This window comes from Protopterus annectens, chromosome 17.part0 (assembly GCF_019279795.1).
Source record: "Protopterus annectens isolate FY-2018-M chromosome 17.part0, PAN1.0, whole genome shotgun sequence".
Taxonomy (NCBI): domain Eukaryota; kingdom Metazoa; phylum Chordata; order Ceratodontiformes; family Protopteridae; genus Protopterus; species Protopterus annectens.
In genome coordinates this window covers 258,987,824-259,005,022 of record NC_056751.1, presented here as the reverse complement: position 1 = coordinate 259,005,022, position 17,199 = coordinate 258,987,824, and the positions used below count along the sequence as shown (strand labels likewise).

At 38.1% G+C, this 17,199-nt stretch overlaps 1 protein-coding gene across 1 annotated transcript in view; it reads left to right on the top strand.

The window, feature by feature from the left end:
* Positions 1–17,199, top strand: part of LGR4 (leucine rich repeat containing G protein-coupled receptor 4) — a 1,155,492-nt gene that overhangs the window by 552,383 nt on the left and 585,910 nt on the right. Inside the window, exon 3 of the mRNA XM_044059308.1 lies at positions 7,875–7,946. Coding sequence (XP_043915243.1) covers positions 7,875–7,946 — 72 coding nt within the window. The remainder of the gene's footprint in view (positions 1–7,874; positions 7,947–17,199) is intronic.

Below are 17,199 nucleotides of genomic sequence, written 5' to 3'. Positions count from 1 at the left end.
GACCCCCCCAGTCATGGATCCTGTGGTTCCATGGAATTTGAACTTTGTTCTCCAGAAACTTACGCCTAGTCCTTTTGAACCTTCAGCAACATGTGACCTCAAGTTTTTATCTTGGAAAACTATATTTTTAGTGGCTATCACTTCTGCTAGATGGGTGTCTGAACTGCAAGCTCTTTTGTTTAAGCCACCTTATTTGGTATTTCATAACGATAGGGTCTCCTTGAGGACAAACCCTTCCTTCATTCCTAAGGTTTCTTCTCAAGCCAACATTAATCAGTCTGTTGAGTTGCCTGTGTTCTTCCCTGAATTTTCAAACAAAGCAGAGTATAAATTCCATCAATTGGATGTCCATAAACAGTTACGTTTTTATCTGGACAGAACTAAAAATTTCAGAAAATCAGACCAGTTAGTTGTCTCCTTTTCAGACTATAGACACAGGGCCTCCCAGTTTCTAAAGTCACATTATCTCACTGGATTTCCAGTTGCATTTCATTCGTCTATTCCTCCAGTGGTAAAGATCTGCCTTTCAAGGTGAAAGCTCATTCTACCAGGTCTGTGTCTACTTCGCTAGCCTTTCAGGCTAGGATCCCAATAGACAGCATTTGTGCTGCAGCTACATGGGCTTCACCCCACACATTCATTACTCACTACAGATTGGATATGGCTTCTAGGAAAAAGTCTTCCTTTTGTTCCCACAGTACTCAGGAGCATTTTCCAACGAGCCACCTGAGATGAAGGTGCTAGGGACAATGTCCTAAGTGTAAGAATGAAGGTGAGATAGGACTACAGAACATAAAGAAGTTATGTACCTACCATAACGTTCGATGTTTGTAGTCCATCTCGCCGTACATTTGTACAAACCCTCCCTCCTTCCCCCTCCTTGAGGATCTAGGGGTGGAGTACCTACTGTTATTGTGGTCCTTTCAATTTGGTTTGTTCTTTGTCTTTGTCTCTGTATTTTCTTGCAGCAAGCAAGATCTTGGGAATGCGGGTTATGCATGATGGGATACCTCCAAGCCACGAGCCAACCAGAAGCTTTTGAGCTAGAGTATGGCCGAGTCGGAGCCAAGGTTTGGCTCCGGTTCCAAGTGTAAGAATGTACGGCGAGATGGACTACAAACATCGAATGTTATGGTAAGTACATAACTTCTTTTTACACAACAAAGCAGTGTCCATTTTAGTATGTATTCTACTTGCATTATAGATATTATTTTTTTCCTTATTTGTTGTGAACTTCTGCCTTTCTTTTTTTATTTTCTTCTACATGTTCTGAATTTTCAGATTGCTAAATAGCTCTAACCAGAATTCCAAACTTATCAAGAGTGTCATGTTTAATAGGGGTTGAGCAATCTTTACTGACAGTAGACACTTTCTTTTATGTGTTCTATTTGAACTTTGCCTAATATTTATCTCAACAACGCATTCCTTACAATACCCAAGAACAATTTTACAAGCTGTGCCAATTGTACAAGTGCAGATGTCCTAAGTAAGTTTAGATAATGGTAAGCAAATCAGCCAGATTTAGGCATGGAAACCACAGGTCACAATTGTTATCAGATGTTATCTTAAAATATACATACCATTTATTACACTGTCCAAGATATGTGTACTTTAGCAAATCATTGTTAGCACACCAATTGAAGGAATCCATTTTCAGCTACAAATAAAGAATTCTAAAAAAAAAAAAAAAAAAAAAAAAAGAATAATCAAAATCAGTTACCAGAAAACTCAAGTAAATTTTGTCAACTTCTATGAGAAAATCACATAAACAATATGCAACTAAATATTACCTTAAGTACACTAAAGTCATCACTCTGAACTACAGTACCATTTATGCCAGTCAGACTTTCTCACTGACTTAGTGCTAAGTTCATTGAATTACTTGATTTTAGTCCCTTTAACATCTTGGTTGGTGAGTTAGTAGTTCTTACTAAAGAATTTCTCATTTATGAAATTATTCAAGTTTGGAATTATCTTTCCAAACCATACTGAATGATGCTGAAATTTATTGTGGGATCACTTCATCTCGGGGCTTCCACTTCACCCAGCCTTGTGGTGATGAAGTACAGTAACTAATGCAGAGTCTTCCATAGTGATGTGGGTTTTTTAACTTAACCATTTCCTTGTAGATTGAAGGGGGCATTTAATTTTTGAATAGTTGGTGGTGGCATTTAAGGAGGCTGCTACTGACTGTGTAGATCTTGTCCCTTGGGTATGGTCTAGACTTTACGCAGATATGCAATTCATGATACAGTATTGAATTTTCTGAGACTGCAAAGGCCAAACACAGATTAGAGCAGTGATAGAGATATATGAGACCTCTTGATGAAAGACTTAATCACTCTGATGTTTTAACAGTTATTAATCTCTCTTAAGAAGGCAGTGCTGTTGTTTAGCAAGATTTCTGCTGCTTCTGTTTGACCAGTGTAGCCTGTCTTTCTGAAAAAGCTTTTTCTGCCTCTTTGTGTAGTAGCTTTCAGAAAAGGTTGACTGTATGAGACAAAAAGATCTTCAAGGGGTCTTCCTTGGGTTCATTGCAGATTATTGTGATATTTCGTGAATGAGGCTGGATTGAGTTATATTAGCTTCACAATTCTGAAGTTTTGAGTTATAGTATAAGTTCGCAGTGTACTATATATAGACTGTATCCTTGTCCATCAAGGCTAGTTTTGACAATCACAATTCAAATGTTTAAATTTAGAATAAAAACCTAGCTTCTATTCTGTTTAAAACTACACCCATCAGAACTAGCATCTTAGGTTTGCCTTCCCTGTAATATGGCGTATTTCCAACATTTTTAAAAGAGGCTATGATTATCCACATTATCAAACCATCTTTTGACCTGCACAGTTCAGTTTTTTTTTCTATTAAGCAAGCTCTAATCTGCCTTTTAGCAGCAGTAGTACTAAATGGATAAGGTATATGCAGCTCAAATTTAACAGCTGAGGACCTCTCTAATCTTAGTGGTCTGGTTTCAAGAGTGCAACGATTCTGGGAGCACCCTAACTGAGGTGATTGATCACCTGGTTGTATTGAGAGATCGGTATTTTTACAAAGTCTTGATTTTCCTTTATCTCTTTATGGCATCAGTTGTGATGGACCGTAGAATCTTGGTGATTTCTGTGGCTTATAAGATGCTATTTTCATTTTATTTCCTTCTAAGCTCTTGATACACTCATTTTTTTCCACTGATCAATTCACCTTCATTTTGCAGTTTGATTTATGTAGGGCTCTAGCTTGAGTTTTTCATGTCCTGTATGATACTGCTTGGAGAAATCATTACAAGTCTTGGTGGTGGTGCTGTCATATTGAGATCACTCTGTACCGCATCTTCACTGAGAAAATTAAAAAAAAAAACAAAGGGATCCAAAGTTCCCAGAAAAAGTCTACCCGTAAGTCAACCAAGGACCTTGGTGAGACGACCAGCAACTGCTAGGCTGGAAACCTCTGACGCTACCCCTAGGGAGACTGCCATGGTCCCCTGCATTCCCACAACTACCACAATCGCTCATATGTCAGTTGGGTGTGACACTGCTACACAAACATCAGCTTCCAATGTCTGAAAAGTGGTTCTGCAAGGAATCCTCACTCCTCCACTAACTTCCAACATTCCTTCAAAAGTTGAGCTCAGTCAATGGCATCTCTCTGCACACGTTAAATGACCAAAACTGAAATATACCCCTGCCACGGCCTCAACTCTGCTGTAGGGTCACAGGCTGAAGTTCAAGACCTGGTTAAGATAGCACAGGAATTCATGGCCTATATTAAAGCCAATGAACCTTTGCAGACTAAACTCTTCATCCTGTGAAGATGACAAATTACTCACCTACTCTGGTCACTTGCAACCCCAAACCTACCTTGATTTAGACTCTTGACTACACTATTTCTTCTGCTTCCCCACACGAAGACCTTGCCTTCGGAGACATGTTACATAAAATGAAAGAAGCCATTAACTGGGAAAGTAAGCAGGTCTCCCAAGCTCAGACACATTGCAATTAGCTACTAAGCTTACCTTCCTCTCGGCCATCGGCTATTCCCTCAGTACATGCAGTGCTAGATGATGTGTTTGAGTTAATAGCCCATAAACCGGATTCCTTACCACTTGCTCCTAGGAAACCAGATAGGTTTTACAGTGTACATGACTCCTGGACAGGTTCAGCAAAAAAACTTTTACCTCTGCTACCTTAGCCATGAGAGCATTAAATTGCCAATTTCACGTGATAAAATATTTTGAATCAGTTCAAGACAAAATGTTAATAAAACTTGATTCTATGTTGGGCAGAGCCTCATACAAGCAGATGCAGGACATTGCTTAGAGAAGTCTTACAGAAAGCCAGACACTCCTTGAAATGTGGTTATGATGTCTTAGATGCTTCTTGCAGGGCAACTGCTACAGAATCAGTTATATGCAGACATGCTTGGCTAAGAACTCACCCATTGTCAGGCCAGGTTAAAGCAGAGTTACTGGATGCCCCACTGGACAAAGAGTTCCTGTTTGGAATCCCAGCTGAACAAGTCTTTTAAAAACTTGATAAAAAAAGCAAACCATTTAATTCTACTTGTCACCAACTCTAAGGTACAGTAGAAACTACACCTCTAACTAATGGCCTTTCTCACCTAGACAAGACAAGGGGAGGCCTCCCCATAGAAAAAGACCAAGGCCTTCAAGAAGATGGCCACCAGAACAGCCTTAGAGATTGGGTACTGCCAAAGAGTACACCCAACACAGGGAAAAGATGCGTCTATTTGCTCCCCACTTATTGCCCCCTATGCCCCTGACAGGCAGGCTTTTCCTCTTCTTATACTAGTGGAAGATCAGTAGAAATGATCAGTGAGTGCCCAGCATTATAGAATAGAGATACTTTATCCATTTCAGGCACAGTCCCCATTTTTGGGCATCCCAAGATGTCTAAACAAGTGTTTTCAATGATTTACTCATGTAAGGGTCCATACAGCTGGTTCCGCCAGGTCAAGAGGGGAAGGGTTTTAATCAGCACTCTTCATGGTCCCAAGAAAAGAAGGAACCTGGAAAACCTATCCTTGACCTCTCAAGGTTAATCAAATTCCTTTATTTGCCAAAATTCAAGATACTTACTGTGCAAATACTTTTGCCCATGTTTTTTTTTCAGGATGCCTCCTTAGTTGCAATAGACCTAAAAGATGCCTCCCTTTTGTGTATCTATAGCAGTTAGCCACAACAAATATGGTTTATAGCCTTATGTTCCTACTTCCAGTTTTGTGCTGTAATATTTGGGTTCTCCACCACCCCAAGAGTGTTCACAAAATGCTTGGCTCCTGTAGTAGCACATTGCAAAAGCTGGGGTGCACATCTGTCCCTACCTAGATGACTGTTTCATCCAAGGAAGGTCAGCTTCAGATACCCCAGATGCCCTCCAGACGTCTGTAGATTACTTCCAAAAAGTATGTCTTTGCTCCCCTCAAGATGTTCATCTGGAAGACCACCTTCCTTATAGCTGTCACTTCAGCTAAAAGAGTCTGTGAACTGCAGGCTGTCATGAGTATGGAGCCCTTCACAGTCTTCCACAAAGACAGGGTAATTTTTATGCCCAAGGTGGTTTCTGAACTCAGCCTTACCCAGGTTATTCATCTCCGTTTTCTTCCCAAATCCACAGAGCAAGGTGGACAGTTCAGATACTACCTGGATAGAACAAAGACTGGGGGACATGGCAAGAATAGGTGTTGGTACCCTTCACAGAGGGAAAACAAGGCAGGGCTGTCTCAAAGCAAACCATCTCAAAATGGATTGCAAACTACTTATGGTTCTGTTATGCAGCCAGGCAGTGGCTTCCATGGTTTACTAGCGACTACTCCACCAGGCATGGGCAGCTTACCACTGCCTTCCTCAAAGGAGTGCCCACTCAGACAATTGTAGAGGCAGCCACCTGGAGTTCTGTTCACACCATCACAAAACGTTGCATCTTGGGTCAGGCATCTAAGGCTAGGCCAGGGTTTGCCTTTGCCATCCTACAAAATGTTAAAAACACTTCCTTATCTCTACCCATAAAACAGTTTTGGGAATCTTCCCAAGGATTAGTACTGCAACACTAACTATGAAGAACCTAATACAGCTGTGTTCCATCAGTGTTGCAGTACATATTTCCTCCCTCCTCCTACCCCTTATCTAATTAGGGATCTTGCCTCCTTCTGCTGCTTCTTATTGTCTGTTTGGCTCATCCCAATCTTCTCAGTTTGTCTCTTCCCTTTTGCATTCACTACCAAGACCAGACTGCGGTGGTGGTGCTGCGGTAGCGCTGTCGCCTCACAGTAAGACGTTGTCCCCTTTGATTCTCAGCTAGAGCCTCTTCTGTCTGGAGACATGCGTGAATGGGCGTACCTTCGTTGAAGGTTGTGCATCAGGGCTGGCAACTCGGCACGTAAAAATCTACTGCCAATCATTAGCGGACCGGAGTTCCGCTGTGGCGACCCCTAACCGGGAAAAACCGAAAGACACAACAGCAACAACAACAACCAAGACTAGACAGTTGGGGATGTTGTGCTGTCCTCAAGCACCAAACTGCTTTTCCAGCTTAGCAAGACACTCTCTGTGATGGTGCTTATTAGTAAATGATTTATTTTAGAAATATAAAAGTTTTTGCCATGCAAATATTTTTATAACAGAAGTACAGACTGTGTTGATGTGCTAGCATCTGAGCTGCCTTTATCGGCTACTGTAACATTCTGGTAATGCCTGTTACCACAAGCAGAAAGCAAATTTTTAAGTGTCTGAAATGCATAAAACCGTATGGAAATCTATGTCACTGATGTCAGTGCATAGCTGAATCTTGTAAGCTGTATCATGACTTGGTGAGCATTACTTTTGCTAGCTGTTCCGTGAGTACAAATGTAAAATCTAGTCAGAAGGTTACCTTCTGATTTAAATTTCAGTGGTACTGCAAGTAAAGGAAAGGGAATGTTGTACTTGTATAGATTTTAGATTGGCAGCACTTTCAGTAGATACTAATGGAATGCCAATGCAGCTGTGTCTGTTTTGAGAGAAGTTGTGTATGTGAAAAGGAATGTGAATGAGCATGGGGGGCTGTAACTCATGGTAGAGACTCCAAGATTCAACTCTCCCTATGAAAGTGGGAGCATGCTCTCAAATTATCAGTTGGCTTACAACTGTATTGATGATGTTGCACATTGAATGAGGGCATTACAAAAAGAATAGGACATAAAATAAAAATCCCAACTGTCCATCTATGTTGGCTTACCTCAACTCGACTCTTCCCACAGCTGGCAATGTGGTGAATGTCCAGTGAGGGAATAAATGAGTTAGTAGAGAAAGGGTGGGAAGGGTTAAAAAAAGACCATGTAAAGGGTGGGAAGGGTTAAAAAAAGACCATGTAAAGGGTGGGAAGGGTTAAAAAAAGACCATGTAAAGGAAATCAAGTGTTTTGATGTGTCTTTTTGGTAGGTGGCATTTCTGGTGATAGACATTGCCAAGGATACACTGTGGACCAGTGGAATCCAAGATGAGTAGTCAAAGTTTCAGTTTTGAGAATTAATATGGAAAATGAGTAGGGATCTTATAGTGTCTCAGTATTCTATGTTTTATAGAAACATCTGATGTTTTTAAAATTCAGATAGGGTACATCTGGGCCAGCAAAGAAGACAGCTGTGTCCAGTGTGGTTTAAGATGGCCCACTATTAGCTTTCCTGTAACTGTTTGGAAATTGGTGAATGACTCCAAAAATCATAGCTACACTTCAGCTTCATTACATTGTTACATGTAGCTTAATATTTTAGTTAATGTGTAGATATTTGCTGCTACGGGTAGGTGTTGGGAAATATTTTCATTTTGTTTTTGTGTTACTGGTTTTTGATATGTTTTAAAAGTCTGTTTTTTTTTTCAGACGGCTGGCCGGCAATGATCTAGCCTATATCCACCCAGAAGCATTAAGTGGCCTACAGCAGCTAAAAATTCTGTAAGTAAAGACACATTAAGATGTTGTGCAAACAAGTCAAGCTTTTGTTGCTCAACTAATGCTGTTTACATTTGACTTTAATAGAAATGTTAACTGTTTCAAAGTAAAATAGGACCACTGTGCACCTAAATTTGATTTTTAAGGATTGATGACTACTTTGTCAGCATGTGAGTGCTGTGAACTGAATGGTTAATAAAAAAAGGAAAAAAAAGTGGCAGTACCCAACACTATAAATGCCATATGTCTGAAATGTAAAATATTGTAGCAGAGTTCCCAAAATAGTATGTCATTATCACTGGCTGTAGAATGCAAGTAGTTGGTGATTCCAAGTGTAAAGCCCATATATCTTTATGTAATATACTTTACCATAGATGAGTCTGAATTGTGTGTGTGTGTGTGTGTGTGTGTGTGTTGGGGGGGGTATTCAGAATTCCATTGTCTAGGGGGAAAAAAGAATTTCCCTATTCAAGGGAAGTATATATGTAAAATTTTGTAATGACTCTCTTGTAAGGCTGTTTTGCTGTTTTCCAGGCCATTGCTATATTCTGCATACATGTACAACACCCCACATGTATACACAGTATAACAGAAAATGTCAAGCTGTGGTAATTAAGACCTACATACTTCTGCATTTGATGCCTGTATGTAAAACAACATGTGAATGCTCTACCCCTGGGAAATTTTATTATAAAACCATGAGGCAGTAACAACAGGTTGATCAGCTACAAAATACACTCAGGACTACTTTCTAACTTTAGAGATTTTTAGAATGGGTGTGCCTTCGTTGAAGGTTGGGCGTCGAGCTGGCACCTCGGCACCCGTAAAAAAATCTGTTGCCAATCATTATCGGACTGGAGTTCCGCTGTGGCGACCCCTAACCGGGAAAAGCCGAAAGAAGTACATTTCAATGTGGAATTTGACTCCACCAGTTTAGTGGCTTCATGCATTTTAGCCATGACATGTTAAAAATATTTTTTGCTTAAGAAATGTATAGATTTTTATTTCAAAGACAACTCTGAAGATGCATTCTAAAAAGCAACCCTGCTGTAGAAACCAACTATAGTGCACAGTGTCAGACTGTGACAACAAAGTACTATGAACCCTTGCATCTGCTGCCTATGTGTAAAAGACCATATTTCAGTACCCATTCAATATTTTATTGTGAAAATTTCAGGCAGTGATAACAGGAAGTTCATCCACAAAAGGCTTCAAAGATTACTGTTGTTCCATTTTTTGGGATTTTAGTGCAGCTCAGTGCTTAATTCAGTACCACAACACTAGCTTTTTCAGACCATAGCATTTTAGTGTTGATGTTTCTGAAACAAAACTATTGTGGAAATAGGATTTTTATATATAATGTAATAACTTACTAAATATGATTCTAGTCTGTTACTGTATCGTGCATGTTGAGCAAACATTCAGTGCAGCACCTCCAGTGAAGGCCTAGTATAATGCAAATGCAAGACTCTTGCAGAGAAGGCATATGGACCCCACATGTCACCTTTGTGTAAAAGGCCATGTGTAAGTTTACCTTTAATGTTTCATTATAAACATTTAAACAGTAGTAGCATGGTGTTCGGCTTCAGGCTATACCTGGCTGCAGTTCTGCCCTTATGGGGTTTAGTGCTGAATTTGACCCTACCCTTTAGCTATGTCATATGAAAAATATGAAAATATTTTTCTTGGCAAAATATTTGCTTTCCATTTCTGATATAATGACAGCTTAGTGCATGCATATTCTGGATATTAGTTTCACTCTGTTTCCTTAACAAAACTCATTTACACCCCAGTAGAAATCGGGTATAATGTCAGACTGTGACACCTGGAGTATGTTGTTTGATACCTGTATTGAGTCCATATCAGTTCCCCTGTGACAGTTCATGATACAATGTTAAGGAATTATAGGTGGATACTGAGGTACAAAACACATTCAGGACCTCCATTCTATCCTCAAAGATTTGAGTCTCAGTCCTGATGTATATGACAGAACATTACATTTGTCAGTAGATAGAGTTTAGGTTTTATCCTGTGTGCAGTATCATTTACCTAGTCGGATGAAATATTTATGGCGTTGAGTTTCTGGTGTAATGATGACTTAGAGAACATAAATTCTAGATATGAGTTTTGCCCTGCCTTTTGAACACCCCCTGTAAATAAAATATAATGCCAGTTGTGTCTACCGTAGTCCTTTGAAACGCTTGATTTGGTGTCTGAATGTGAGGCTGTAAATCACGTCCGTTAAGAAAGGTGTTGGTAAAAGTGCTGGAGAATTATAGTAGAATGGTCAGGTACAAATCACACTGAAAACTGCCATTCTACTTTCACAGATCACTTCATCTCAGCCCTGATTCACATGGCAGCACATTGCCTTTATAAGTAGAAGGAGTTTAGACCTCACTCCTGTGTGCAGTAACAGGAATGTTCCATTGTCTAGTGAATTATGTTTTTATGACAACTTAGGGTACTGTGTTAGTTTCACCATTACTCCTGAACCGAAGCCAGATAATTCCTCCCAGTGGAAACTCATTGTATAATGCCAGACTATGACACTAGTATTCTTTTGAAACATTGCATTTGTTACTTATATATTAGGCCATTTATCGCTTCCTTTATGGCAGTTCCTGATATAATTGAATACTTGGGGACAAACTATAGTCAGGATTGCCATTCTGCCAGAAAGGATTTCATTGCAGCTCAGCTTGGATTTAAATAGCAACACAATTTAGTTTGTAAGTACATGGAGTTTAGGTCAATATTGTATATGCGTAAAATACATCTTTTTTTATTTTGAGAAATACTTAAGACTTTGTGTCACTTTTAAGGTAAAGAAAACGTGATAAAAACGTGCTCTGGCTACAAGATGCATTTCCTGACCTTGAGCAGACGTCAGTATGTTTACCCCTAATGGAAATAGTATAATACAACTTGGCATTTACTAATGGACTTGTAAACATACTGATATAGACTCAGTACAGGGTTATATCTCTCTAAACTGTGATATTTTCTATTTAATTATTTGGACATTCTGGATATTCAGTTATAATCCTTAGTTAATTTATGCATTAAAGTGCAGAAGCACTACAACAGGATGCACATTTGACTTTGAGTGCCAAGTCACAATTTCTGTTAAAGCTTTCCATTTTCATATTTTTGTCAGTGTGTGAATACTTCTGAATGAATTAGGGAAAAAGTAAAGGACATGGTGACCTCCAGTGTGTTTCAACATTTTGCTAATATACACATACACTGAGTCAGTGACCATGTTAAGCAACATCAATAATCATTCAGTAGTGATCATGTAATTGCCCTATGCTTTTACTCAGTGTCTTCCTTGTCTACCTTATTTAACCTTAAGCCATATTAACTGCCTTTTCATTGTGATCGTGGCACTATCCTTTGATTTCATATACAGACCTCTGCCTCAGACAGCTGCTTGTGGTGATCAGTGCCGATGTGCGATTCCTAGTAATGTGAAAGAAATAATGGCCATTCTAATGCATTTCAGTTTGATGCTGCTATTCTTTGCCACCCTGCTCCTCTGATTGTTGTATGACCACTGAGAGTGAGGCTTTGTTGGGCCATTATGGTAGTGGATTTATAACTAGCAGAGAGATGAGAAAAAGTGCAAGTTATAATTGCTGACCACAGTAGGAAAGACAGCTGTCTTGCCAATTTGCTGAGCTGTATGGGCGAAGAGAATAGTTCCCACTTGAAAGATTCAGAGTAACTATGGTTCAAAATTATGGAAGCTGGACATGAAGAGTTGCATATTGGTTTCCCCAGAGGGACCATTGACAGTTATATGGGAGGAGTGGGTAGATGGTGCTGATGCTATCCTGTTAGCTGAATAATGGAGTACAAGAAGAGGGGAAAGACCTGGTGCCAGTCCAGGAAGAAAGATTTGTTCAATTATTTGCTTAAGTAGTTGTGGATAGTGCTTTGCAGCAATCTTTGTATGTTACAAAGACACAAGTGTGTTGATGTACAGAGGATAGTATTGCTCTCTGATAGTACTTTTGAGACTGATGGCAGTGTGTTACCAGCTTTGAGCAGTCATGCATCTGGAGTCAGAATCAGTTTTGTCCATTATAATTTAACTGAGAACATTAAAGGAAAGTTGTATTTTTTTTTCTTGCTACATTTTTTGACTCCCGATTAGAAATGTGAGCTCTAATTGTTAGAGTTATATAGATGTGTGTATGTATATACATGTGTGCTCACGCACATCCACACGCATATATATGTAAAAAAATGGGAATACAGTAACCCTAAAACAAAACTTTGTAATAGTATTAATGTACTTTTGCAGGTGAGCATTTACCCATATACACGCCAATATGGGGAGCTCTCTCTCTCTCTGTGCCCTATACCTGTGGCATTTGTATATACCATCTATGAGACAATGATCATTTGGAGTATGGGGTGTACTCTGAGATCCCATAGCCTTGAGATATTTTTTTACTTCATTCACACAGTTTTAATCACATATATTGTACTGAATTTCAGTAGGAATCCATATTTTTTGCTCTCATGCCTGATTACCATTAGATATGCTGCTGTGACAGTCCTTATACATTCCCCACTGTGTGGCAAGAGCATTACTTTGGCATGACCGTCATTCAGCTAGCCATTTATTTTTTTTCCTTAAACCTTAACTTCTCCTGCCCTAGGACAATCCTTAGCAGAACTGAAAGTGAAAGCAGCATTAGTGGAAGTGATGAAAGAATCACCGACTTTTGTATGCAATGTAATGCCTCAAAAAGCCTTGCCTACCCTTGTAAACAGATTATTCCTGCCATGTCTCCTGTTTCCACTACCTGTCAGCAGTATTATGCCTTTTCTAAGGTGCACATATCCCTTGAAGAGATGATCAGATCAGACTGTTCCTTTCTGTACTCCTCAGATTCTCAGTGTCATAGTTGGGACTCCATCTCTGTGCACCACTGAGCTGGCCATAGAAGTTTACAGTGTTATGCATTTTCTTTCTTTCTTTTTGTTAGAAACAAAAATAGTTTACCCAAAAGACAGTTTTGTGTTGGATGTTTCACACACCTTACATCACTGTTATTTATTCCTAACGTGTACTTTAATCCTCTTTACCTGTGTTGTAGAATTCATATGTAATGCACATGGATTGTTTGCATACCTAATATTTTATATTTGAAATGTAATATTTACGTTATTACCACAGAATAAGTATATTTTTTATCTTTGTATCTTGTCACCACAGGACAATTACCTGTTGACCCTTTAAGACATCTAGGTGTGCAGTCTATGTAATGTATCTCTGTAAAAAAAAAAAAAAAAAAAAAAGTTTGTCATGACCATCTTAAATGTAGCCATGGAAGCTTTTCTACCTTAGCCTCCACTGAAAATTGTGTTTGCCCAGTCTTACTTTCCCAGTCACCAAAGACAGGCAAGTAAATAAGTAAATACATTTTTCATTAAAGTGCTTGTGTACATCTGTGGATGAACTGATAAAAATTAGACTGTTGTGGTATTTGGTTTGAGGGTTGGGATGTGGAGATTCAAATGAAGATTATAATGGATAAGATGCACATTTAGACACCGTGATTTTATATTAGGGTTAAAAGCATTCTGAAGTATATGAAGTAAAAGCATTCTGAAGTATATGAAGTAACCTAGCACAAATCTTTTGAAAAAAGATCATTTAAACATGGTATGTCTTAGATGATGAGGGTGATGATAACTGTGTGAGGAATGAGAGCATTCTAAATTTAGTTGTAAACCTATTATAGTTTCATAATTTGTCTTTGAACATTTTATTCTTGGACTGTTGAACTACATTAGAGTCTCATAAGACCAAAACTATACTTCATTTTCTACTATTAATTTATCCAAGTGATTTTTAAAACATAATGACTTTCCACTTCAAAGCTGTGGTGGGTAACATATTCCATAGGTAGAGAATTGTCTTGAGAGACAGGAGTCCTTTTTCACTGTTCTGTTAAATATTATTTTAAAAGCTGAGCCTCTAAGATGGTTCTTCAAATATTGATTACTTAAAAATATTCCTAAATCACTTTGTAGGTTTTCATTGAACGGTGCATTATAAACAAGGAAGAGTTTTTCCCTAAGTAATCTGTACAAAATACTGTACAAATATAATTTTCGAATGTTGGGCATACATCATATTACTCATAATCCTTAGGTTTTAGTAAGTCCTCTCTGCCCATATTGTAAGTGACAGGCATTACATCTTGTAAATTGCCCCCCCCCCCAAAAAAAAGTTGTTGTATTCAACAATTGGTCTAACCAGCATCTTATAAATAGCACACACCACTACAAGAACTTGGCTTCAAAAACAGTGCGAACAGCCCATCTGCCTTACTGTTTTAGCTTTTATATTTGAAACTTTTTTTAAATGAAAGTCCTTGATCTACTATTATTTCTGAATTGTTTTTACTATCTACTATTTATATTAGTTGATTATTCAGCACATTTCTTTGTGATACCAAAAGTTGTCATCTTTCTTTTTTGTGATAAAACCCAAGACATTATTAAATGTCCAAGTTGTCATCCTCTGTAAGAAAGTATTCAAACTTAAAACATCCTACATTTTTTAGCAACAACTATTTTACAGTCATTTGTAAATTTACTTAACCAAAGTTCTAAAAAATTAAAATCTGAGAAAAATTAAAGTAGGACCCTAAATGGATCCCTGAGGCACAGCAGTTGTGAACCTTTTCCATGATGATGTTAGACCTAATATTGTGACACAGACTGATTGTCTAGTGTTTGGCTTTAAACCTATAAACAGTGTTCTCTACCACTTTACCATAACATGGTCCAGCATGTAACACATGGGTTAACTTGTTACTAAAGCTTTCCCAGCATGATATAATGTGAGAATGTATCAGGTACATTAGTGTCAGTAAATTAATTAATACATTAGTAGTATTAAATTACAAAGTAGGGGATACCCCTATCCAGCTGATGTTATAATGTATTGTAAAATTAATTAAGCATGTTAAAGCTGAATGCCCAGCTATGAATCCATGTTAGGTTTTGTTCAGATCAATAACATATTTTTTTTGGATCTCTTCAGAAGCTGAAGTAAATAGACTTCAAAGCATTTTCCTGTTGTAGAAATGAGGCTAATAGGCCTGTAACTTGTGACATCATCTTATTTCCAATGTTTAATATAGGAACATGTGATTTTATTCAGTTTCTTGATTGCATATCCCTTCTGAAGTATTCTAGTAAACGGAATAGTTGTTGTGTCTTTCGGCTTTTCCCGGTTAGGGGTCGCCACAGCGGAATGCCGGTCCGCTAATGATTGGCAGTTGATTTTTACATGCTGAGTTTCCAGCCCTAATGCACAACCTTCAACGAAGGTACGCCCATTCACGCATGTCTCCAATGAGACAAAATAAATCCTAAGATAGTAGTTTAATTAAACCCCAGGGATTTCATGTGGACCCATAGAGCATGAATTTTTCAATTTAGCTGTGGCTTTAACATCCTCTTCTAATGTAGTGGGACAGTCCTTACCAACGTTCAAGTCACGGATAGAGCTTTTATTAACATTGAGTAAAGTTTCTCAGTTATTAAAATAATCATTAAAGACTTCTGACAATTCCACTTAGGATGTTTTCAACATCTCATTTCTAATTAGTCCAGGGCATGCTGCCTTTTTTTTAAAGGGAATTTAAATACTTATAAAATATTTTACAGTGATTATTCCTATTTGCTAAGATTGTCATAATTCTTGTTAGCCATGGATGTCCAAGTTTTAGTTGCCACATTCAAGAGGTTTTTATTTCCTCTTGTAGAGGCACTAGGACTAGCATAGTAAGGACTGTTAAGTGCAAACACACAAAAAAAAATCAACAAAAACGACATCATCTGCTAAGAAAAAAAATCATTGTCCCATTAGAAACAGTAGAATTTAAGCTATGACCAATAATTTGACCCATTTATGTCTTCTCATACTAGCTTCTTGGTAGTTACATAATAAGTACATATACCAGTATTAAGTTTGACATAGTGCATGGGCCCATTTAGTCCTAGTTTGTAGTTTGCATTTCACTTTATGATTAAAGTTGCAAGACCCAGCAGAACATGGAATGTGTTCCATAGTCCTGCTTCATCCTTAATTGGAATTAAACACTTTTTTTTCCATCAGACCTGTCGTACTACAGTGTCTGAAGTCACATTTGGTTCTACTTAGTGATTTGGTAAAACACATTTCCTGATTTTGGCATTTGCGTTTCATAACTTAACTTTGCAGAGAATTGTAATGCCTAAATCATACATTTTAAACATATTTTTTTAACCTTTGCTTGTGATCTGTTTGATAAACTTTTGTATGCTTGGAAAAATGCATTTTTATCCATTCATATATTAGCCTTGATGGGAGAATTAGAAACTCTAGATTTTCTGGTGATGTTAAAAAGACTCTGAGGTAAACATTAAAAGATGCTAAAATTATGTACATCTGTAGAAAACTTTCAGAATGTATTGCTAATATGTCATTTTTTTTCTACGTAATTCTATCTGTGAGAGTCATCACATGCTTGGTAAATGTTTAATCTCATTAAAAAACAGTGGTTTTACAGACATAAGGTTGTGTACCAATGTAGTTGTTAAATGTTTTGGATATATTAGTTACAATTGTTTAAGGAAAGGAGTGAGTTGTCTTGCACTGCCAATATCGATGGAGGTCTACATTCTTCCTTGTTTGTCTGGCTGAAAAAAAAGACCTCAAGTGTACCACAGATTTGCTAGAATGCCAGCAATAGCCAACATATATGTACAAGCAACATTGCAGTATAAATTCCTTTATTTACAACTCGGAACTAGTTAGAAGCTTTGCTGCAACCACTGCAGGCATCTGTCCATCATAGTAATTGCTAAAAGATTTGTCAGGGACCTGAGAACAGGGAGCTGCTATTATTGCTGGTTCCCATGTCAAAGAAATGTGCATTTCGTGAAGCTTTTACTACAGTAGAATCGGTCCACAGTATACAGCTAGACTAGCAACACTGGATGGGGCTTGTTAAAATGAGCAGTCAGGAATGGCCATGTTATTTTAGAATGAACATGAGTAAGTCTGTTTGTATCCTTTAGGTAAGTTACACATGACTTGAGTTGATGTACCATAGCTTCACAAGTCCCCAGCCATTAATTACTTGTAAGTGTGAATGATGTATTCTTAGTTGTATATTTGTTCTTTCATTTGATAGGAGTTTGGCATTAAAATTCATGATGACTGTGCAATCTATGCATT